The sequence below is a fragment of the Chiroxiphia lanceolata genome, chromosome 1 (assembly GCF_009829145.1).
Source record: "Chiroxiphia lanceolata isolate bChiLan1 chromosome 1, bChiLan1.pri, whole genome shotgun sequence".
In the NCBI taxonomy this organism is placed as follows: Eukaryota; Metazoa; Chordata; class Aves; order Passeriformes; family Pipridae; genus Chiroxiphia; species Chiroxiphia lanceolata.
This window is the reverse complement of record NC_045637.1, coordinates 66663126-66687367: the sequence shown is the minus strand read 5'-3', so window position 1 is coordinate 66687367 and position 24242 is coordinate 66663126. Positions and strand designations below refer to the sequence as shown.

Genomic DNA, 24242 nt, shown 5'->3' with positions numbered 1-24242 from the left:
AACCCGTTTCCTTCTAGATGTGGCTTTATCTCAGGGATTCTATGAAGCTTTTGTTCCATTTGCCCCGTAGCACTGATAAAAAAAGTTGCATGCCCATGACAATACAGCAAGACCTGTGCTTTTCTATGCTTCCACAACGGCTACCTGGTTTGGTTTTGATTTTCTGGGACACAGTAATTATTAAACTAACCTCACACTTCGAAAAAATTATGGAATTTCACACTTCTTGTTTACAGACCAAAGGTTAATCTTTAAACCGGGGTTTGTAACCATTTGTTAAGCTTCTTATTTTCTTAATATGACTCATTTCTTGTTATTCAAAGGACACACCAAATAATTGATTAGGAAATAGCTTTCTTCTACAGCCTGTTTTGTATCTTTGTTTAGTTGTTCTCACCATCAAGAGCCCTGCAAAAGCCTTGGGTCACAGACTTTGCTGCTGCCAGCTGGTGCTGCTTTGCCTTCACCACAGATGATGTAAAAACTGCACAAACAGCTTTCTGCTCTTTGATGGGCCCACCACTCCCCAGATGTTCATTAAGAGCAAAATTTATCCCATTTGTGTGAATAAGGTGTGCAAATAATATTATATGCTGCATTCCACATGAAAGAAATCAGCCCTTGTTTTTAGCATTGCTCTTCCTCAAGATATCTACAATATATTGGCTGGTTGACTTGCAGTACACTTTATTGATGCTGAACAGTCTCCCAGTGTTTGTTCTTGAAGTTCTATTTTATTAGAAATATCGTACTAAAGAAAACTGTAGTGGCAACTCACACTCCCAGGCTTGAGAATTATTTTCAGGCTGTCTGAAATCAGTATGTAAATTTTCCTGGGGTTTTCCAAAGGGGCACTCTTGGAGCACAAGTGTGAGACTGCCCTGCATGAGGTGCTCTCACCAGGAGATGATACCCTTTGTAAGGCACTACCTGGGCTAGGTACTGAGCACGATCTGAAACTTAGGCCCCTTGCATGAATCTCAGGATAGGCATCCCAAATTGCTGTCATTTCTTGTAGGAAAGTTGATATCCATCTGTTTAGTGCCTGCATGTGTATACTGACTTTACACACAAATATATGTGTGTGTGAGTATACATATGTATCAGTGGAGGTAGATACACACACACTTGCAGCTTTTTAGAATCATCCCGTTCATCCAGCATGGTTGCTGTGGCACATCTGCTTCTGAAGGGTAGGTGTTTATATGCTGAGGCCAAGGAGCCTGCATAATACTTTTAGCTCTGGCAACAGTCTGCCAGGTTGGCTTGGACCTGTCTTTCTCCCAGATGAGTTTTAATTCCCCCCTTTATAATTTCTTTGTGAGAACTACTTTTTGATCTGCCGTTGAAATGCGATTATATGAAACTCAGTGATTGTTGTCATATAACTTATTTTTCTACTATATTTACATGTAGATTGTTAGTCAATAAATAAATCTGAAATTGATCATAAATAGTTACCATTAGCTTATATTCTTGAGCTGGAAAACAGCAAATAGTTCAGGAGTTATTAGTATATTCTAGTAGGCAATTATTTGCTAGTGCAGCTAAATCAATCTCCTGTCTGACCTGCACTGACGCTGAATTTCACATCAGCTGTAGGATTCTGCTCACCAAACTTCGCATATGTTAGTGTCAGTTTAGGCTGCTTCTACTGCAGATGAAGAAAGCCAAAAGCTTCTCTGTGCCCCTATGACCTTACCCCACACTGCCAAGCAGAATCCCAGTTTCCAGTGTAGAGGGAGAGGTGGCTGTTGCTTGGAAGTTTTGAAATTGCTTGCTTATAGAATAAGCTCTAAAGTTGCCCTTTGAGGAGGAGAGGGTTTGAAGTACTCCATAGGATTACAGTGACATTTGCTAGCATGTTCCAAGGAACTTGTCACTAGTCTTATTGAAATATTTTTTTCTCAGTGGGATTCACACCATTCATTCAGTCCTTTGGCAGGTTGTACTCTTTGTTAATAAATACCAAGGTGATAATCAGTCAGGTGGAATTCCTGTCCCCTCTGAAATCCATAGCAAAACTCCCACAGAATTGAGTGGAAAAAGCAGCTTGAAAATCCTAATATTTTGTACTCTACTTTGCTTGTTTTAATACTCTTAATCTCCTTGTTGGAAATGGACCATCTTGTTTTACCAGTGCTACAAACAGTTTATTGCTTTTCTATTTCTAAGGCAAAGTATGTTTTCCTATTTCCAAGGAAGATATCTTTGTATTTATTAGCCATGACCCATCCATACATTTCTGAAAGAACAGTGTCTGTCATTAAGACCCACACAAGATGATCAAATGGGTTAGGGCAGATTTCATACTAAGTTTATACTGACAGAAACTTGCAGGTTCAAGAGCAGGCCTAAAGATTCTAATGAAACTTCAGGTATACAAAAAACCCTGAAGTTATACCATGGACTGAAATACAGTTGCTTGCCCATAGCAACTGAAACCCAGTACACTCACCCCTAGCTAAATGTCCTTCTACCTCCTAAGAATCTGTTTTATGAAAGTAATTATTTCTGAAAGCTGGGACTTAGAGAATGGAAAAAGTTTTCAAGGTAAAACTGCTGAATGTGCTAAGTGGAGAGATAGGAACTGCCAGACATGGGGACTTCCCAAGCCTTACTCCCTGTATTGTTTAAGCCCATTCAACAATTACAGGCAGGTTGGCAGAGTTACAGTGACGATGTAAAAAAAAAAGTAAGATCTTAAAAATTTGGGGGAATGGGTGTCCCAGATTTCTGTCACTGCTAACAAAAAAGCTGCATGTCATTTTAGAGCCTACACAACATGCTGGTGTAGCTGTCTCAGCCATGTGATATAAAGCCACATATTAAGAGAAAATATTAAGATAATTTGGTAACAAGACAAACTGCAGTGAGTCTGCCTCATTCATTCCCATTCTCACAGGGCTGCTGGTTTGCACTGTGTGTGCAGATGTACAGATGTCTCAGTCTCAGATGGAAACAGGAAGCTTTAGCAAGAACACTCACGGCTGTGTGATGTGTAAAGCTCTCCTGTACATCAGCCTGCAGAACTATAGGTTTACATAGCAGATACATCTGGAAGATTTGCAGTGCATGTCTGGACAATATGTGTTCTCTGATCAGTATGTACAAGAGAGCAGAATGCCATCTTGGAAGAGCAGTTGGAAGGGAAATAAAAAAGGGAAATGGGAAACAGAAAAAGTAAAGTTTGAAAATAAATGTGAAAAGGGGCCTCACTGGATTGAGGAATTTTTTGGCAAATAAGGCACTGACTTCAGTGGGTATAAGGCCGTGATTGAAGAATCACAGAGCCGTGAAGGTTGGAAGGGACCCCAAAGGTCTCCAGTTTGACAACCTGAATCAAGCAGATTCCATTGGAGCAGGTTAATCAGGGCTTTGCCCAAGCTGAGTTCAGCCACCTTCAAGGATGAGGATTCCACAGCTTCTCTGGGTGCCTGTTTCAATGTCCAGCCATTCCCATGGTAAAAAATATTTTCGTCGTATTGAGTAGGAATTTGGTATTGTAGCGTGCTTTCCTTATTGCACATCGCAACGAGACTCCCCACTCATTCTCTTCTTAAGAACAAATGCAGTTCTCTTAGCCTCTCCTTATGTGTCCTGGGCTCCAGTCCCCTGACCAACTTGGTGACCCTGTATTGGATTCACCTCTGTGTGTCCTTGTCTGTCTTGTATTAGGAGCCCAAAACAGGACAAAATCCTCTAGGCATGGTCTCACCGAAACAAGAAGACAAGAATCATTTGCCTCAGCCTACTGGCTACGCTTCTGCTAATAAAGTCCAGTTCTTTCTTTGATCAGGGCTGCACTGCTGATGCAGTAATGTATTCAGGTTAAAGTTGTGCAATGGGACCCTCAGGACTTCTTCTGCAAAGTCAGTTTTAAGGTAGCAAGTTTTTGTCCTGCATGGGCTTTTTCCATCCCAGACACGGGACTTTTCATTTGATTTTTTTCCACTCCCTGAGGATTCTCCCAGCCTGTTTCTCCAGTCTGTCTAGGTGACTCCAGATAGGAGCCATGTTCAGCAATGTGTGGACTATTCCCCAAGTCTGGTGTTACGTGCAGACTTACAGATAGTGCAAAGAAACCATATACCAAAGTTCTTCATTGACATAGGTAACTTCTCACTGAAGTCTTTACATCTTGTGAGCAGGATGTGAGGAGTTGCAAGCACAACAGCTTCATGGCATGAGCTTATAAGCAACTGGTGAAAAATAATTATTAACGTCACTGCAGTTAGTTCTCTACTGCAGAGTGAAGTTTGTACAACTTTATCGCTAGTCCATCATTGGATAGAGCAATGGAGGACAGTTTCTAAAATCTACACTTTGGGCTGTGTTTTAGGATGAACCACACTTAAATATATAGACTGAGTAGGGGAAATGGTGTATCGGATGTCTGGGACAGCTCAGCCATCTGAGACAGTCTCTAACGATTGAAGTAGACTTCCCAGTCTGTGTACAGGAGAAGAGTTTATTTTCCTTTATTTGATCTCTCCATCAGATGATTTCCAGTCTGATGTCACAGCTGCGTGATTTGTGTAACATATCCAGACTACTCCTTTTAGAGTTAATAGTTTCATTTTTGCTACCTTTCGGTTTTATTTCCCAAGCTTTTAACTCTTGGGGTGTTACCAGTACTGCCACATTGTTCCCCTATTGTATGTTCACAGCCATGTTTCTCAGTATTTTCTTTCCCTTCAGAGAAAATTGTAGGAGCCTGGTAGCAATTCCCAAATCCCTAAAAAGTGATTAGCGGTTATTGTTCTGTAAGTGCCTAATAGGGAGATTAAGACAGGCCACCAGGTGTTTACACAATAACACTTGGTAGCATGGAAATTCAGCTCTAGTTATTACATGGTGTAAAGGGGGTAAATGCCTGCCCTTGGAGAAACCAGCAATTATTTTGATGCTTGTATTACACCTCATTTTCTCTAATAGATTGTGCGGTTCAGTTATTTCTTAACTTTTCATTCCCTGATAGGAATTTGTCTGTGTTTCACTGTAGCAGGATTGATCTGTAACCACAAGAGCAGTTTCTATTAAAGGTGTTTTTCTTGCACAATCAGTTGACTGCAAAGCTGCATTTTTAGTCCACCCCTTTGTATCTAACATGGCATATTTGTATACAGAAACAATGGAAGGGGGCTATGCTTCACACTGCAGGTTTGAAATAAGTGATGGCGAAATAGCTTAGAAACTAGAGCTTGCTGCTCTTCTGCAGCAAATTGTATCATTCACAATGTCTTTTTTTCTGTTTCAGGAGGTTGGAAGCATTATCGGAAAGGTCAGAAAATTATTTATATTCATGTCAAAATATTGATTATCAGTTCTCTTTTTTAGCCTAGGCTAACGTTTTTTTCTGTTTCTTTAACAGAAAGGTGAGACAGTGAAGAAGATGAGAGAAGAGGTAAGACAAGCCTTGATGTCTTCACTTGCCTTTCTTTCCAGCTTGGAGAACAGGGAATTCAGCATATGCAGACTGATGCTGCCATCAAGTGGGCAGTTAATTTAACATCACCATTCTTAGCAAGCGATGGTGTATAAATATGCTGGCCTAAATTAAACATTGTTGTTAATGTAACCTCCTTATCACAGCAGCATCTGGAGTCTTTCATTCCCACAGCGATATGCCTGCTGCTGTCTTATCTCAGGAACAGCTTACCTGCATTATTCTGTGCATCAAGCCCATTATATCTTTCATTAGCATACCAACATCGGTCCTGCATGGGGTTGGCCTCTTCCTAGGCAGTTTCCAAAAATCTGAAACCAAGCATTAGACTGATGCACATCAAGTTTGAGGGTAGACACAAGCTTATCAGAGCTGGAGACAGACTTGTGTAAGCCAAAGCATCCCTCTGTCATGTCTTGGCAAAGCCTTAACTCTTCCTCAGTTTGCATCTTTGAGTAGGATGTGGGCAGGGTAGACCTGCACACCTCCCATTCACGTCCTTTGAAAAGGTCGTAGACACAAAATGATTGACTAAAACAAGGCACTGCATAAACCTCAGTCTCCCCATTGTCCACAGTTTTCTTTCCCTGCCACAGAGCAACCTGCACTGTCTTCAGAGGGGTATGCGCAGGTGGAGGCTACAGACCCACAATGGTCTGCAAGGCATCACATCTTACCTGGAGATCTGGGTCATTTTTCTTCTTTGAAGCTACTGTTAAAAGTCAAAAGAGTAAATCCTACTGTTTAAAACTTCAGGAGCAGTGTATAGAGAGGATGCCTCAGGAAAAGTCAGTTTGGTTCTAGTAAAGCTGCAGTACATTACTATGTCAGGTGCTTTGTTGTTTTATCCACTGATAGAAGGTCTGTGGCAGGAAAATGTCAAAGTATTTTAGTAAAGAAAATTGCGGACATCCATCTTTAAATATACACAATAGGGATTTCATTGTCAGGCTAACTGAGTTCAGAGCTCCTTTTTTGACCATAAGAGCTTTCACCCATGTTTTCACACATACGTACATTTGCTAAGACTTAAAAAAAAGGTAAGAAAAAATGTTTTCAATATACTAGGTAATCCTACCAGTTAATTAAACACGGTTTAATTATTAATTATGACCATGAGCAGATATCTGTGGATATAAATTGCATGCACAGAAGGGAAGCCATAATTGGAGAGTGTTCCTGACTTCTGAGTTAAACATCTTAGAGAAGAGTTATGATCCTTGGTTTGTCTTTCAAGATAAATATCAAATGTTCTTCTTCCAGTCCTGGAAAACACTGTCATGTATCTGTGGTCAAAAGACACTGTATTCATTTGGTTGGTTTTTTAAAATAATGGAATTATAAGCATCTTTATATCAGCAAAGCACTAAGAGGCTATGTCTCCACATCATGGTAAATTGGTCCCCCTTTAAATTACTACTTTCTTCAATACTTCTTTAAAAGAAAAAAGGCAACCTTTCTTTTGGCTTTCCTGACAGATGTGGCGTATTGCATGCCATCTTTATGATATAAAATGTGACTCCGTCTTACTTTGTCATTCGGGAAATGTCAGAGACAACTTCAGGCCTAAAGAAAAGTACAAAAACCGCAGTTCTCTGCCCAGATCTGTAGCAGCATGATTTTTCTATCAGTAGTCTTGGGCTTCATTTTGTTCTTATTGTGTGTGGGCGCTTACATATGGGGAAATATGGTCTTTTGCTGTAGAGAAGCAGTGAGGATGGGAATAAGGTCTGGGACACACAGCACATCACGTGCTCATGGTGACCCTGAAGGCAAAGGGCCATATTAACCCGGGTTGTCTCACATTTGCTTTGGACCCTGATCCCCAAGGTCAGTGCCTGTGGATGAGTTGAGGCTCCAGTGACTCGTTAGGCTGCATTCACACATTTCCATGCCTGAAACCTCAGGGAACATATAGAGTGGATCTTACCTGAACTGGATTTTATCATTATCTACACCAAGATCCTCTTAAATAAATATATATCAAAATACAATATATAGAAGCCCGTGGTTTAGGGGTTTTCTCTGTGCTACCACAGTAGCATAAAGAGGACTGAGTATACCTGAGAGCCATCCTGGCTGTCTCCAAGGCATATTGATTGACTGCCTTCCCGTGAGACACATCCCTCTATAAGGAGCCTTCTCCATAGTGTAAAATAATGCCCCAGCTGGAGAGGTCAAACCCTGCCTTTGAGGCTTGAAACCAGAGAGTTGCATCATTCCTGGGAGATGTTGATGCCCCCTGGAAACAACCACCTTGTCTTAAATTCTGCAGCTGCAGTCCTACTTAAGGTTAATCCTCCAAGAGGGAAGGGAAGAGACCTGATTATGCAATTATTTGCAACTTTTGAGTTGCAGAGATGCGATTTGCATATTGCAAAGAAGGTTGTGTAAGTATTTACTCCGACAGGATCCTGCTTCCTGCAGTTAGATGAATTTTTGAAATGAGATCAGTTTATGCTGAAATTATATGATGTTGGGGCTGCAGTTGTAGAAGAGGGAATTAGATGCCTCAAGATATTCCTTCCCAAACTATATCCCTAATCCTGCTTAGTTTGCTCCCTGGGAAGTATAACTTTGAAAAATATTTGTTCCTTTTGACAGAGTGGTGCTCGAATCAATATTTCAGAAGGCACTTGTCCAGAGAGAATTGTGACAATAACAGGCCCAACAGATGCAATTTTTAAAGCTTTTTCTATGATTGCACTAAAATTTGAAGAGGTAAGCAAATAAAATATGGGGGGGGGCTCTCTCTTCAAGTTGAAATACAAACACTGTTTGAATTTTCTCATGTTTGCTTTAATGTTAAATAGGATTTGTTTAATGTTCTATTTAATAGTAATGAAAGTGGTTGTATTTTTATAAATGCTTTTGGCAGCAATGCTGAAGAAAAATAATGGGTCAATTTACAAGCTGTTTGATCATTTCTTTTGCTTTTTGGAGGCTTCAGGGAACAGCAATTGCTTTTAGTAATGTGCACTAATGGTAGGAAAAATGTCTTGTAAAAATTCGAGTCCCATTGTGGGTTTGATTTGAAAAGAATAATTGCCTAACTTTTAACTTTGTTTTTATGTAAACCCAGCTGGTATTGATGTAAATTGTAGATACGTCAAAATTAATATGTAACTCATTTAACTAAAAAAATTTTATTTTAAAAACAAACTGTATGATTTCCACTTACTATATTTAAAGCTTGGCTTTTAAAATCAATTAAAATAAAGGCACTAAGAGAAAGTAAGGCAAGAGCTCAATTCACTGTAGAATAATTGTTCTGTGCAGATATGTACGTAAAGTACTGAGATCTCCTTCAGTTTCATGGACCAACTACAATTAGATATGGTCACCACTTTAATCAGGAACCTCACAGAAAAGACAGTAGAGTACAGAACATGAACTCTGGTCACTCTGGAGAGGATTTAATTCCCTCTACTTTTGAAAATCATATGTCTAGTCCAGGCATCTCTCCTGTCATTTCTGGAGAGACAGATGCTCTTGAAGAAAGCAATTCGCCTTTTCTTAAAGGAAGAGCCTGCAGACAGGTGGACTGAATCACCTACAGCAGAAGAAAGGGGCTGTGTCTGTCCAGAAAGGATTAAACTAAAGGGATGTTAATCCCTTAAGAGTACTTATTTTTCCGAATCAGTGAGGTTAGTCTCCACATCTCCCCATAGCACTGGAAGATGCTGACATTGATGAGAAATGTCAACGTGTGCCTTTATTTACCCGTGGTGATTGGTCACGTTTAGAACAACAGAAGAGAGCTTATAGGCCATCAGATGCAGTTGTCCTCTAGCATAAGCCATATGACTTGCAACTTGCAACTTCACAACATGATTAAAAACTATTTTGAATTTTTACTACTTCCCGATCCTGGATCCACAACTTTGAGTCTCTCATAATCTGACACTTTCTTTTCACTCCTCACCTGAATTTATTCATGAACAGTTTATGCAGCTTTGTTTCTGTGCCAGCACTGGCCACTGGTTTAAATAATTCTTGCCTTTCCATCCCTGAGGATTCCTCTCTTAGAAGTGTTTTTAGAAACTGATTTTATCCCCTCACATCCCCCACTCCTCTCGTGACTCTAGTAGTCCCTCTCTACCTGTTTCCAGTTACAGTTTGTGTTAAATGTGTGCATTAATTGTGGACAGGTTCCACAAGGGCTTATTTGATTGCACTAACAGTCCGCCATCCTAGTTATCATGATCACACATCTGTACCACTGCTGGAAATGCCTCACCTCTTACTAGTGTAATGCTTTGCACACAGCCATGTGCCTAGTGGGTATCCCTAGCTCCTGCTCAGGTGTTCTCACCTCTTCACTCTTGGCAAACATTCCTGTCAGCCCCCAGACAAATGACCTTTTTTTTTAATATTGCAAATGTTAATCCTATTTATATTTCTTCCATCCTTCATGGTTTTTCAGATCTTCCTGTGTGATATCCCAGTCTTTCAACATGTTGATAAAATATCTTCTGTTTGTGACGTGGCACATTTTTTCTTGCCTGTTCTTAATAAAATAATAATGATGATTTTGAGGTTGAATCCTGCAGAACCACACAAGTAATTCTGTCTAACCCAGTTTTAGTACCACCTGTTGTCATCTCTTCCTCATCTCTTATCTCCTACCCATCTTGAACCAATCCCTGTTTCTTCTAGCTTAAGAGGTAGCTTTGTGTACTGTACCATACCCTCCAGTCCACAGAGTCCTGAAGAGAGCCATCTCTCTGCTCTCTACATGAAAAGCGTGTTCTGCATAGGGCCTTATCTTGAAAAGTGCTGAGGGAATCATTAACACAGATAATCCTTGCCAGTTCCCACCAAAATGAGTACCCAGTGGAAATAATGCTGCATTTTTCATAAAAACATCAAACACTGCACAGCATCAGATCCCCAGCCTACCACCCAACGCGATGTAGTCTTTGAAAGTGCTGTAGCTAGCAGTAGGAGAAGAAATCTGAAATTCAGTCATCTGGATGGATTTTATGCATATTTGCACTAGCAGAGTTTAGAAGGTAGTCTGGACTCTTCATGTGAGTATTAGCAAAGGAGTATTGACACTCCTTGCAAATCACGTACTGCCATTATAAGTTTTGAAAATCTGTATTTAGTTTCAAACATAATTGGTTTGTGGTATATTTAAAAGAACAGCAGTAAAGAAATATGTTTCATATAATCAGTTAGGTTTCCTATAAATCTTCCTGTCAATAAAATAACTGTAACACTCTGGAGGCAAAATAGAGTACTGTTTCAGAAATTACAAATAAGCTAGCTACCAAATGCTATTTTTCATGCATATCTCTTTGTTGGAGATTTCTTCAGTCATTTAAAAAATTCGGTCCAGCCCTGGCTATTGCAGCTACATTCAAACAGAAAAAAAAAGGTACATGCATGAGACTGCTGCTTTGAGGAATTTTTTTGGTATTTGTTATGCATGCCCCAGGAAGCATTTTGACATGAAGCCCTTGAACCCTTAATTTCAACCCCTACAGCTGTATACCTGGGGATAAGGAAGGGTCTAGGAAGACATGGAAGCCTTGGAATGCCTTTCAACTGTCAGTAAAAATCTCAAAATGTGTCTGATAGATAGAAAAAAAAGAAAGGTTGTGTTCTCCTTGAGGTTGCTCTGCAGCCTTATATCACTCTGCTTTGACCACCTTCCTAATAAAAGGTGATTTTCTAGCAGTCTTAGATGAATTTACAAGCTCGGTAGGTAATTGCATAAATAATTTAAATATCCACTGCAAAGGAAAAAGAGAGTTGTTAAAAAATGACACTAGCCCAGGCAGACCACTGGAATTGCAAGAGAGGACATTTTAGAGCAGTCATTTCTAGACTGGAGGCTGAGACCTGAGAAATGCAGCTGGAACTTCACTGGTGAGTGGGGCAGCTCTAGCTTTGCTTTGAAGTGTATAATCCACGGGAAGCACGTGGTAGTTAAGCACTGGAGTAACCAGCAGGTACAGCTCAGCTGGCACTCGCAGCACTTCCAGGCTCCCATTTAGCCTGTGCAGGCTGAGGAGCAGCCCACCAAGCAGGCAGAGAGCCATGAGAGGTCCAGCTCTAGTGTCTGACAGAGCCTTGAGGAGATGGATGCAGTGCCACAGAAAGAGCCCTATTTGGGAGCCTTCAGTTCTGAAGGGGATTTTTTTCTGCTCATTTCTCTTTTGTCATGTTTTTAGGCTGGACTGACTCCTTTATGCACTCCATGCTGCTGAGCCTGCATGTTTAGATTTTTTTAAATGCTGAGGAGAAAATAAAGAGAATACTGGCTTTCAGTTTTTGCAAAGTGCTTTTGAAAGCAGCAAGTGCAGCAAAGGCTTTGAGGCCAGGCCACAGATTGTGTGGAAGTAGGAGACATTATCAGGGTTGTGCTGTGTGGCTAAAGAGGGTTATTTACCTACATCTGGATGATCGTGTGCCTGCACCTGCCACAAACACGATAAAGTGAGATGGCATCTTCCAGCTGAAAAATCCGCATGACTTGGCCTTTATTTCAGATACATGGGTGCTGCAAAATTTTGTTATCCCTCTCACTTTATTTTGGAATGCAATCTCTCACTGACACAGGCACTAAACAAAATGTGAGTTACTGCTGGCTGGCAGAGGAATGCTTTGATACCTGTCTTGTCACATGCAGCAGTGCTTCATTCCGTGCAAGATTTTTTTTCTTCTCTTTTAAGCTGAGCAAGGTCATCCCAAGCCATTTCTTGGACAGAAGAATGCTGCCATCAGAGTTGGGGAGATACTGTAGTGATCAGCACTGGTGTTACTGGGCTTCCACACCAGTTCAGTGAGACATGCAGAGTTGCTTGAAGTACTAAGTAGTTTGTTGGATTTTTTTTTAAGGTCCTGATTGCACAGTATAGGCACTTTTTTTTGTTTTTCTAACAAGTGATAAGTGAGAATAGAGGAAATCATATCAGTTCTGTCTGCTGGAACTCGTGTTGCATCACAAATGAGTTAAATTAGTACAAAATGCATGTTTTCTCATTCCTGTCCAAATCTCTTGGGTAACAATTCTGTGAAAGGTATAATAGCTGTGCCCTGCCACCTCACAGACGGATGAGACAGTCTTTCCAGTTCATAGCTGCTATTACCAAAACACATTGAGATTCTTACGAGTTGTTGGACAGGTGCCATGCAGCTTGTGGCTTTTTATTTCTGTGATCCTAAGTCCCCATTGATCAATGGGAAGATAAACTTTGTCTTTTCCTCTGTGATGAAGCCTGTAGAGGGATTGTTTTGTATTGCCTAGAAGATTTTCAGCAAAAAAAAATATATTTAAAACAGTTTAAACCTTGCAACAAGTAGTATGTTGAGATGCTCATGAGAACGTATAGCGTAGTCTCATTGGATAATGAGATACACAGATATATGTTACATTACCTGGATACAGGCAATTGCTGTTCTGCTGAGCATTTTGTACTCTGGTTACATAGCCATGATGGAAAAGATTTTGAAACTGGGTAGCTCTGCAAGTGCTTATGGAGAAAAGAGAAATTATATCTAGGGGTCACCAAAATATTTGTCAAACTAACCTGATTTTCTCTGCTTCAGATTATTCACAGGTTCATTGTCATTCCCTTTTTTAATCTTTGTCTTTTGAACCAAATCTGAGAAGAAACTCTGTGAAATGTAAAGACATATCATATAGTATAAACATTCTAATTGAGGTGGTGAAAAAGAGACCAAAACAGGACTTGGAAGCCTGTGAACACAAAAGCCTCTTTGCCTTTTTCATCTGTTTGGGCTGTTCTAATGACAGATACCACCTCCTCCTCCCTGTCTTGCCCTCTGACCCCACAGCATGGACTTGCAACACCAAACAGCTGAAGAGTTCCTCTGGCACAAGCCGCTTGTGTGGCTTGTGCTTACGGTGTATCACCACCAGAGCCAGTGGTTTTACCCACCACAAAACAAACTAGAACTGGTTGCACGCTCCCCAGGTCTCCACGGGCATTTTCTCTGAGCCCTTCAGTGTTTACCAGGAGTGACAAATCCCCTGCTAATGCTCACTGACATTGTGATTACAGGACATAAACGCTTCAATGACGAACAGCACGGTGACAAGCAAACCACCCGTAACGCTGCGGCTCGTCGTCCCAGCAAGTCAGTGTGGATCCCTTATAGGAAAAGGAGGTTCCAAAATCAAAGAAATCAGGGAGGTAAGTAGGTCATGGGATGTCTGCTGGGGACACTGGCTAGCTCAGCATCCTGCTGCAGCATGCCCTGCCAGCATCACCCACTGCACTTTGTTCATCGCACCAGCATGAGCATGAGCGAGTGAAAAACCTGTAAGAACCTTGCTGTAGGAGAAGCAGTACTGTCCTTGACACTAAAGACCATGTGTGAAATAGAAGAACAGCTTTACAATACATAAAGCCCTTGATGCACAATTTAGTAAAACAACAGGGACAGAAATGGATCTTCAAGTTTGTCTTCAGGCACAGGCCCTTCCCCAGCAATACTCAGGCTATCCCAAGTCAGAGAGTTGCAGCCGTTTCCAAATTAGTTACCATGCTTGCAGACAGAGAAAGACCCAGGTAGCACTGGGAAGTCCAGGTTCTACTTTTTAGAAAAATATGATTTTCATGCTCCTGTTCTGTTTCTCCCTAATGTTAATGTGGCACTGGTGAACTGGTTTCGTGTATTACAAACACATATTGGTTTTTTTTTTAATCCAAACTTTAGCTAAGGTATTCACTTAATGTGCTAGCAGCCACTTTTTCCTCTAACCAAAAAATGCAAAAATTATCATACTTTGCCAGTTTTAATTCTTCCATGCATGACTAATAATATGGCACATGCCAAGCCAAGGATTCGGTGTTTGTAATCAGTCATACAAGAAAATTAGGAACGTGCTTAGTTATATAGAGAAAATCTGACTTGGAAATTTTAGAAAAGTGGATTATTATTCTGAAGAAAGTGACAGTATTCCATCTAAATTTGTATTCATTCAAACAGAGGATGAAGTGTTGAATATTAAGATAACATGTTGATCCATTTTTTTATTTGCCTGTGTCAAAAAAACCCACTTTTGACAGGCTTTACCGTGTTCCTTTTTTATCTAAAATGTAGATTCAAGACAGTCGGTTTTATGAAGCTTTAAGTTGATTTTTTAGTTGTATTAAAATTGGAGCAGGCATGAGTGTGAACTGTGTGCTAGTGAGTACTTAGCTCTGGGTTTTGCAGCTTGGATTTTATTTTAAGTATGGGTAACTCCATTGAGAGTACTGAAAGAATGCGTTTAGGACATAGGATTTTAAAGGTAAGATTGATCTGTTGGTTAAATTAAATGACTGAAGTGATTATCCTGGTGAACACAGTGTCATAAGCAATTGCCTTTAGTCTAGTACAAGGAAGTAAAAGGATAGTGTTTGGCCAAATAGGTGTTTTGATAAGGCTAATGTAGCAAGAAGTCACACTGCACATTTTCTTAAGTATAAAGGACAAAATATTACTCATTTTTTCGTTGCTGATATATGACCAAAAAGACTGGCACTGGAAGCAAATGCATGAATGACTCTGGCAGTCTTTTGTGCTAGATGTACACATACCCAGAAATGTATGTTAAAAAGCAATTTCATCATCACACAACGCACAGAATAGCAGTTGCATGAGGGATGGTCTTTTGTGTTCAGTCATGCATCCAGAAACAACATGGAGGGTTGCAGTCCTGTTTTCAAGATAAGATTACAAAAAGAAAAAGAAAGGCATGATGATTGATCAAATTATGACAAAATTCCAAAGCCTGTTACAGAGCAAGGAATTGATATTTTGGCCTTAAAAAGCAGTAGTGAATAGAAGATACAATCAGTAATTTAATCAGTCTTTGGAAAGAAAAATAACGTGTTGTGTGTAACCAGCAGGAAAACAAATTAACTCCTTGCTGACTGACATGAAGTCAGTGGTTACTGAAAATACTTTTCTTTAAAAACCCCAGATACTGCATTACAACAACAGTCAGGAATAGATGTTTTTTGCAATATGTGGAAGACCTAACTCAATATCAAATGCCTGAGTTTTTTTCTAGGGATTAAAAAGGTCTTCCATGTTTGTGAAGTAATGTCAGCGTTTGTTTTGGCTGCCGGTATTTTTTTCTTTCTTTGTTTTTTTTTGGGTTTTTTTGTTTGTTTGTTTGTTTGTTTGTTTTTTGGTTTTGATTTTGGTTTTTTTTTTTGTTGTTAACTAACACACATTAGTGCCAAGTTCAAATTTTAAAAAATAAAAAACCTCAAAAGTGGCTCATTACCTCCTTGGGTTCATTAATGAGCTAAAAGTTGATGATATGCATATATTTAATCAACACTAATTATAATTTAGAAGTGGTTCTGTACCATCCTGAAATACAGCATAAGGCAGCCTCAAATTTCAACAAGCAACACAAATCAGCCATCAATAGATTAAAGAGCCATTTATCTGAGACACATTTGATTAGCCAATCTTCTTCAGTTTTTGATATTTTTTTCCTTTCATTTTTTTTTTATTGAAAAGTACTTCATTTCAGGTTTTTAATTTTTTAGTCAGCATTACAACTGTCTGTCTTCAAGAGAGTTAAAAGACTTCTCCTGAAATTCAGGTCACAATTTGATTCATTAACAGCTGCTAAGGACTAATCCTCCTAGGATGGGAGTGCTGGCGAATTGGCTTGAACAGGCAAATCCATGTCCTGCCAGACCCCAGTTGCACTGTGTGGGGATGAGTTTTGCATACACGCTCCACCACGTGTCTAGGAAAGAAAAGACAAGAAGTTGAGAGGTGAATGACTGGGTTTGGAGAGGTGCCATTTCCTCGTGGTGACACTCCCTTTGCTTTGTCTCTGCTCAAGTCCACAGGAGCCCAGGTGCAGGTAGCAGGGGACATGCTGCCGAACTCGACGGAGCGCGCAGTGACTATCTCGGGCACTCCCGACGCCATCATCCAGTGTGTGAAACAGATATGTGTGGTTATGCTGGAGGTGAGTGAGCACTTGGCATTTCACCTCTCACTCGGGAGGTGCTCAAACACAGTATTAAAAATTTTCAATTGCCGTGGGCTCCCCTGGGGTACTGCCTGCCCTTCCTGTGCTGGGAATTTCCAGAGGGCTCTGTTAGACTGTACCCTTCTGGGTGTTTGAGATCCTCTCGCAGCGGGGATTAGCAATCAAAGATCAAGGCTGTCTTGTCACTGTCAAACAACAACCAGGTCCAGCACGGAGCTGCAGCTGTTCTGAGAGAAATGCATTTTATTCTGATGCAGAATAGGGAAGAAAACACCTAAATCTTGTTTAAATAGAAATAATTCTGACTGGTCAGGACATTCCTTAGGGTCAGGTCATTGCATAAGGCCAGAATGTTTTATTTTGATGACAGGTTTTTTAGCTCTTAGTTTAAATGATACAAAATTAATTTATGTAAAAATGCTCTTACTGAAAATGCCCATAATTTCATGCAAGTACATTTCTCAACTGAATGGAAATTTGTAAAAAAAAATTTTAGCAAATCAAATTAAGTATTTTGACCTAGTAATTTTTGACAATGAAAGTGAAACATCTCTGCTTTTATCACATTTTCCACTGGAAAATTTTCTGTGGTTTTTAGGTTTGTTTTGCTTTTTACATAATCTAATCAAGGGCTGTCTCATGGTGACCTCTGACACCCTACTGTTTTGTTATTCTTTAAAGAGGGGAGAAACAGTGGAGTGTCTGAGACAGCACTACAGCTATTGGCTGTTCAGAAGTATGCAGTGCATCAAAATGACATAGAGCCTTTCCATTAAAATGTCATGCAGCCTAAATGCAAATAAAAGCATAAACCCCAATAAATCCCCAGTGTTTTACTGGGGAAAACTGACTGTTCCTTCAGTTTTTACTGGACTACTGTGAGGAGGAGATTTCTGTATAAAAATACAAGAGAATAGAAACTAATATTAAGAAATAATTTTAGTTTCTTAGAAATCTTTTACATGAAGGCAACAGTTACCAGCTTTGTAACTACTGAATGTAGTCTATTGTCTAAGTGACACTGGTGGAATAAATAGTTATTTAGTAAAGAAGAAGAGAGAAGCTGCTTCTGAAAATCAGAGAGACACAATCCTATTTCTCCAGAGGTAGAGCCACTTTTTAAATAGCCAGCTTTCACTTAAGAGTACTTAATTTTAGGGTTAGGCGAATAGCAAGCAGCACAGAGAGGACGCTGGCTTAACTGCAGTTTGCTGCTTCAAACATTTAAGAACACATATGTGCTCTAATTTGTAGCATATATTTAATTTGGCAACAAGCACTTTCATTGACATGCAGTAGCCAATTATATGATACCAATTCATGGACGCACAAATTGTTGTAACCTTCTCTAGTTGTAGTCAGCACACTGAAATCAGGGTACCATTCTGCTAGGTGTTCCACAGACAGCTTGAAGCCTTTTTTGCAGACACATGCTCTTGCTTTACTTACGAGGATAAAGTTAGCCTCAGTCAGGGGTTTCCCCTTGGGTTCTTGCCTTGGACTACAGGGAACAGGTCCCCTTTTGATGCATTACAGACCATTGTTACACTCCTGCTGAAGGTGAGAGGATTTTTCTCCAGCCTTCCAGCTCAGTCAGATGAAAGGCAGGATCAGGCTGATCATTTGCAATGGAACAGCTGACTTAATTGAGTTGGTAAAAAAGAAACCTTGAAGTGTAAGCAGTATGGGAAAGATTGATAAGCAGGAGATGGGCTCTCTGTTAGCAAAGCAAAAGGCCAGGCTGGACTCTTCCAAAACATTGACAAATTTAAAAATTGTGCCCATGTTTCCTGAAATGCCTTGTTATGCTTAATTAAGCTTCATAGCTTCATCTGACAGTGGCAGTAGCGAACCACAAGTGTCACCACTGCCTGTTTTGGCTGTGGAGTAGGTCCTCGACTCTTCCCCTGAAAGCCCAGATAGGAGGCCTCTGGCTTTCTTTTGATCTGATGGGGTGGAGGACAGGGTGGGCTGGGTTATCTGCATGCCTTGTTGTCTGAGGTGACCAAAATAAAGAGAGATCTTATTAATACAAGATCTGCTTCATTCTGCATTTTGATTGCTTTGTGTTTTTGTCTGCAGTCCCCACCCAAAGGTGCCACCATCCCCTACCGTCCCAAACCTGCCTCTGCACCTATCATTTTTGCAGGTGGCCAGGTAAGAGCAGACACCATTTTGGCTTCAGCTGGAAACCACACCGTCTTGGCCCAACCTCAGCCAGCGCCTGTTAGTTTTCAACTTTTACTCTTTCTTGCCTGGTATAGTATTGATGTGCTTTGTCTACTCTGCGTGCTTACAGTTTGCAGGACAGGAGAACACTGCATTGCAAACTTGATGCAAAATGTGATGACTGGTATTTTACCAAGATTCAAAATTGAATTCTGTAATTAAGAAAAGTTTGCCCTTCTGTGAATTGAGAGGTGTCCAAATCAGATGCTTGTTGAGTGGGACAAATCTCCTTATTATAGGGTCAGTTTTTTGACTCTTAATTTGTAGCTCCACTAGCAGTATAAGCAGTTTTGTCGATTTTCAGAGATAATCAAACAGCAGGATATCTCTGCTCATGAAAGGCATAATTTTTCTCTCGTAGTTTTCATATTTTTGGGGACCAAATACTGCGTTCTGCAGTAAAAATTTACACGCGCACAATGTCTGCTGTTTGTAGTCCCTTGGGACCAAGTAGCAATGGGTTTCTGAGGTTGCACGAACTAACTACATGCAAATGTAGACCTTACCAACCACAGCATGCAACAGCCTGATTGATAACATAAGAACAGTGTTGCTGTTTCTTTTTTAATGCAAGGAAGTTTTGATGATTCCCCCTTCATGTTAAGCTTATCAGTCAGGATTCTCATCTGCCTTTAGAAACCCATGTGCAATGTGATTCTTCTGTGTCTTTTGGTAATGCTCTGAAATGAGTGTTCAACATGTGGCTGAGACATAGCAGAAATTTCTCTGCCATCATCCATTGCAGGGGGAATGCAGCTGTAGTCACTGATAAGCCAGTGATGAGCACAGTTGATAAGTACTCTGAAAACACCATGAGAGGCTCACAAGGGAACCTGTATAGCCACCAGACTACGAGCGGTGGTGGAGCAGTGAAGTGCTGCAACCCTGTCCAACTCAAGGGGAAATTGATCCCCTAAACCCAGCCTAAAGGAAGGCAGCCATCTCTCTACTCCGGATTCACATATGTAAAGCCTCTCTGGCAGTAAAGCACCCCCACCCAGCCAAATCTTTTCCCCATGGTGATGTCAAGACCTGTTTTTAAGCAGTTACCCATTTACTCACCTACATGGTGGAACATCTGCAAGCAGGTTCCACATCCCATCCCATCAACCCACCTCAGGTCATCACCCTGTTCTGGGGTGTGAGCTGCTGTGACAGCAGCCCTAGAGACCATGTCCCACCCCAGGCAATTTGGAAGTCATATGAGAAGCTGGACACTGGGTTCCTGGTGGGGCCGAGGGCACAAGGTGCTGCTGGTATTATTGGTGTGTTGACCCGTGCCACCACAGTCTGCTTGTATAAGGAAGCTCCTGCACCTCTCAAGCTAACACCAAAATGCCATTACTTCTGACGAGCCTTTATCATGAGCTTTCTCTGAATTCTTTTGTTTTGGAGTTTTACTTTCTAGTCTGTAAGGATACGTTGTGATGTTTATGCAGATTTTTATAACTTGGATGTAGTATCTTTCCTCATGTTCAAACCTGCCAGTGCTAATTGTCTTCAAAATAAGAAATTTGCTTCCTTAGTTACCAAAGTTGAACTGAAATTTAAAACAGCTTACCAGAAATTGGTCTATGACTGAAAGTTCAAAATAATTTACTCCATATATATGTTTACACTGCAGTGCTTTCCTTTAAGAAATATGTGTATATGTATGCAGCAGCCCATTCTACCAGTATTGTAATTGCTACTGCCATCAAAGACTGTGTATATGACTACTCAAAAGTATTGAAACTGTTTGCTAGAGTGCTCCAAGCAGTTTGTATAAATAATTGAAAGTATCCTGTTTTCCGTTCTTAATAGCTTTTGTCATGTTCAGTTTTATCAGTTAAAAGAGTGTTCTCACTTTTCTAATGCAACCTTGTTGGTGTGAGAAAGAGTATTAAGAGACAGACACTTTCTGTGTGCTTTGACTTTCTGTGTGCTCTGGCTAAGCAGACTTTTTAAGAAAATGCTTAAGGTGTGTTTGGACATCAGTATAGAAAGACATTTTAACCATGTTTCATAAGTGGAAATTAACACTGAAAATAAAATTTTATCAGCACTGTTAATTACATTCAACCTTTTAGCTGCACTATCAGAAGTTATTTTTCTGTTCTAAATTACATCATGGCAATCTCAAAAGGTTTTGGTTTCTTTAATACTTGCATATCAAGCAACATCAGCAAAATAAAATTTTTAGTTTTCTTTAACAAATTGGGGTTTTTCCATTCTAAGTATTGTTTTTAATTCTCTTGTGCTTCTTTGATACTGCATTGCATAAAAAAACTAAAAGGAAACTGAACACTGCCCTGCTCTGCCCCTTTACCGATACTTAGCATATGCAGTGCTTAAATTGGAAATTTCTAGCCAGTGTGCTACATTGGTGTTTAGATGGGTACTCACAGGGTGCAGCTTTGCTTTATGTCCCATAGCAGTTTTATGGTTTAAATTGAGGAAGAGTTGAAGACCGGGTTATCCCTGCTGTTACTTACATCAGTAGGAAAGTTGGCCTTGGCTTTAACATTTCACTGAGACATGAGCTATGGATCTGCTTCCATCAAAGGACAGATGTCTCAGCAGACTCTCCCAGGCTTGTGCTGAGTGTGCCTCAGCCCCAGAAACACGTGGTTCCCCTGCTAAGGGGTAAAGCTGTCAAAGACTTTTTTCTCAACCTAAATCAATCAAATGACCTTTTGGGAGCCTAAGAAATTAAGAACTTTCTTATTTTTCTTTTTTTCTTTTTTTTTTACTGGGAAAGAAAATTCAAGTCCCATATTGTCCATGCTGCTATGATGGCTTTCATTGACAACCAAAGCAACCAAGTAAACCTAGTCCAAGCACTGAATGTTTTTGTTATTTCTCCAGCTGTTTGCTTTCTTGTATATGTACATGGAAGTATGAGGGAGCGGAATGATGAGATAAGGGCTGAATTTCGTTAGGTTCACTGGTGATTTCTTTGTGAGGGATTCTTGCTGGTTTGCAGACCACTGCTTTGGAAACAGCCATGTGAAAGAAAGATGTTCTCTCAGCTAGGTTAGAAGTAAAGCTGAGACCAGAAAGGACACTTGTGATCCAGCACAGAGGGTCAGACACCAAAGCAGAGTTTCCAAACCTGAGGCTGGAAACCTTGGCTAAGCACAGAGCCCCCACTCAGCTTGTCCTCATCTGGTAAAACAGTTAAACACGTCTTGTTTGCTTGAACACATACTTCCTTTAGACCCACTGATGGCAGTGATCACCTGTTTTGGTGGACTGAAAGCTTGTCTTTTGATACATAAACCCTCATTGATGGCCATCCGCTATGGATGTACATGAATATGTTTGCCCATGAACATCCCATTGAGCCCCACACTTCTGCCTGAAAACTGCTCATGTGCATAATGTTTGCCGGATTACGGCCTGGCTTTATAACTAATTTAAAAACTAAATGAAATGTTTCTTCTCCAGAAGGGAAATTCTGCTGCAGAAATGTGCATCACGCAGTTGAGACATTAAAGGTTTTAATATCCAAACTCCATTAAATGAATTGTTTGATCATTTGCAGAGGATTCATTGCTTTCTAAGAGGCCTTTTGTCAAATAAGCGTTTTGCAAACTAAGCTCATCAGCTCCGTTCCTGTTTATAATTCTCCCACTACAAATATTTATGTTATAATTTGTCCTTCTGTTTTCCTGCCTGTCTAAGCACAAGCACATTAAAATTTTTCTGGCATGCCATACCTTTCAGATACAATAGAAAATCATAAACTCTCTGTAGTTTGTAGGCCACTACAGAGAGCTGAACAGAACCAGCAGAAGAGACAAAGGACTATGTTAACTGGTGCCAGTTATATCCCTCCTCTCTCACATGCTTTTTTGCCTCCCCCACCTCATCCCAGTCCTGCCAGAAGTGATGCCAGAAACTATACCCCATGCACTGTTCTTGTGGTGCAGAGTGGCTGAATTTGGAGGGAGGATATTTGGCTTTTTGTGGAAGATAAGACCACCATGCTGGAGGTCTCCATCATGCTCCTATCTCCAGGTTGGCCTGCTGGCCCTGTGCCCAGGCAGTGCAGGACAGACTGCCATCCACAACATGTACTCTCATATCCCCTGGCACAGCAGCCAGGGGTGCAAGCCCCATGAGGGCACGTGTTTGCTGGCACTCAGCATCTGTGGCTGTCGATAACCAGAGGAGGTGACTCAGAGCTGACTGGCATGTGTCCATGCACACACATGGCAGTCAGGAGCTGGATGGCAAGGCAGGGCAGGGCATCCACTGGGCACATCTGTCCCCTCTTTGCTGTGCCCCTTGCTGCTTCGGCATCAGGATCTCCCTATGTGCATTGGTGTCACTGGGCAGATGGAGTAGCAGGGAGGGGAAGTGGCCACCCCCTGTGCTCCTTGACCCACTCAGTGTCCTTGGCTCTGAGGTCCTGAGGGTCAAGGTTATCAGAACTCAGGCAGCGGCGCTGGGCATCCTCTGCATGCAAGGGGTACATGGACAGCCTGACAGAGACCTTTCTGTTCTGTGTCAAGAGTTATCAAGCAGCACAAGACAATTAAACTTCACTCAGTGTTGAAAGTGATGCAGGTAGCATTTACCTAAGGGGCCAGGAGAAGCTTTTCTGATGAGAACAGGAGCGCTGCTTGTCCCACCTGACTAACCTGTGTCTTAACTGTGCTTGTTTTCAGGCATTCACGATTCAGGGGCAGTATGCCATCCCTCATCCAGACGTGAGTCCAGCACATGTAAATTACTCCCTTTTTGTTCCTTTCCCTCTTATTTGTTCTGGGCAGCATTTGCTTTCTACAGGTAGCAATAAAGACATGGCCTAAGGACACCTTTCCTGAACAACACACTGTATAGCCAAGTGTTAGCTCAGCTGCATCTCTTACCTTGTGTAATAATTGCTAGAAAGTACAATGGCCCAGGAACAAATGACAGTTATCTTGGTCTTTTTTCGCATGTGATATATTTGAGTTCTTTTAATATGTAATTCTACAGTAATTAGTTAATATTAACAACAGCCATTACATGTAATAACAGTAGAGATGTCATTTATAACCAGTTTGGGTTTTCTTTTTTTCCTCTACGGTAGACTAGAATGAATTATTAAACCTTTTTTTTCAGTATAATTTTAATTAATCCAGTTTTAGAACATGTAAGATGGTTTCTCTGCTCTGAAATAATTCCATTTGATTGGTTAGTTCTAATTTCCCATCCTGCCCTGCAGTTGACCAAGCTTCACCAGTTGGCTATGCAGCATCCCCCCTTTACTCCCCTTGGGCAGACCACCCCTGGTTTCCCTGGTACGTACCCATGACCCCCTGGGGATGTCCTTCTTCTTAACAGCTTTGTTTCCCGTGGTCATTACATCATTTTAATAATAAATGTGGTCAATGACCAGCAATCCTTCTGTTTTTATACATTAACCTCTCTTCTTCCCCCCCAAACCTCTGTTACAGTTCCTGTCATCACTACTAAAACATGCTTTGTTTGTTACTTTTATTAATCACAACTGCTTCATTTGTGCCATTGGCTAAAAACCCTGAGTTTCTTTTGTTCAGTCCTCATAAAGTTATTATGGACCATACAGTATGTACCAGTTGCTTACAA

General features: G+C 40.7%; 1 protein-coding gene across 20 annotated transcripts in view; it reads left to right on the top strand.

The window, feature by feature from the left end:
* LOC116799594 (poly(rC)-binding protein 3-like) overlaps positions 1-24242 on the top strand; it is a 497681-nt gene that overhangs the window by 442426 nt on the left and 31013 nt on the right. For 13 of the 20 annotated variants that reach the window (XM_032712987.1, XM_032712951.1, XM_032712959.1 and 10 more), the window contains 8 exons: positions 5261-5284; positions 5375-5407; positions 8054-8170; positions 13486-13617; positions 16281-16409; positions 18516-18659; positions 23318-23374; positions 23860-23935. In XM_032712987.1, coding sequence (XP_032568878.1) covers positions 5261-5284; positions 5375-5407; positions 8054-8170; positions 13486-13617; positions 16281-16409; positions 18516-18659; positions 23318-23374; positions 23860-23935 — 712 coding nt within the window. The remainder of the gene's footprint in view (positions 1-5260; positions 5285-5374; positions 5408-8053; positions 8171-13485; positions 13618-16280; positions 16410-18515; positions 18660-23317; positions 23375-23859; positions 23936-24242) is intronic. The other 7 variants (XM_032712998.1, XM_032712967.1, XM_032712899.1 and 4 more) reach the window with 3 other exon arrangements.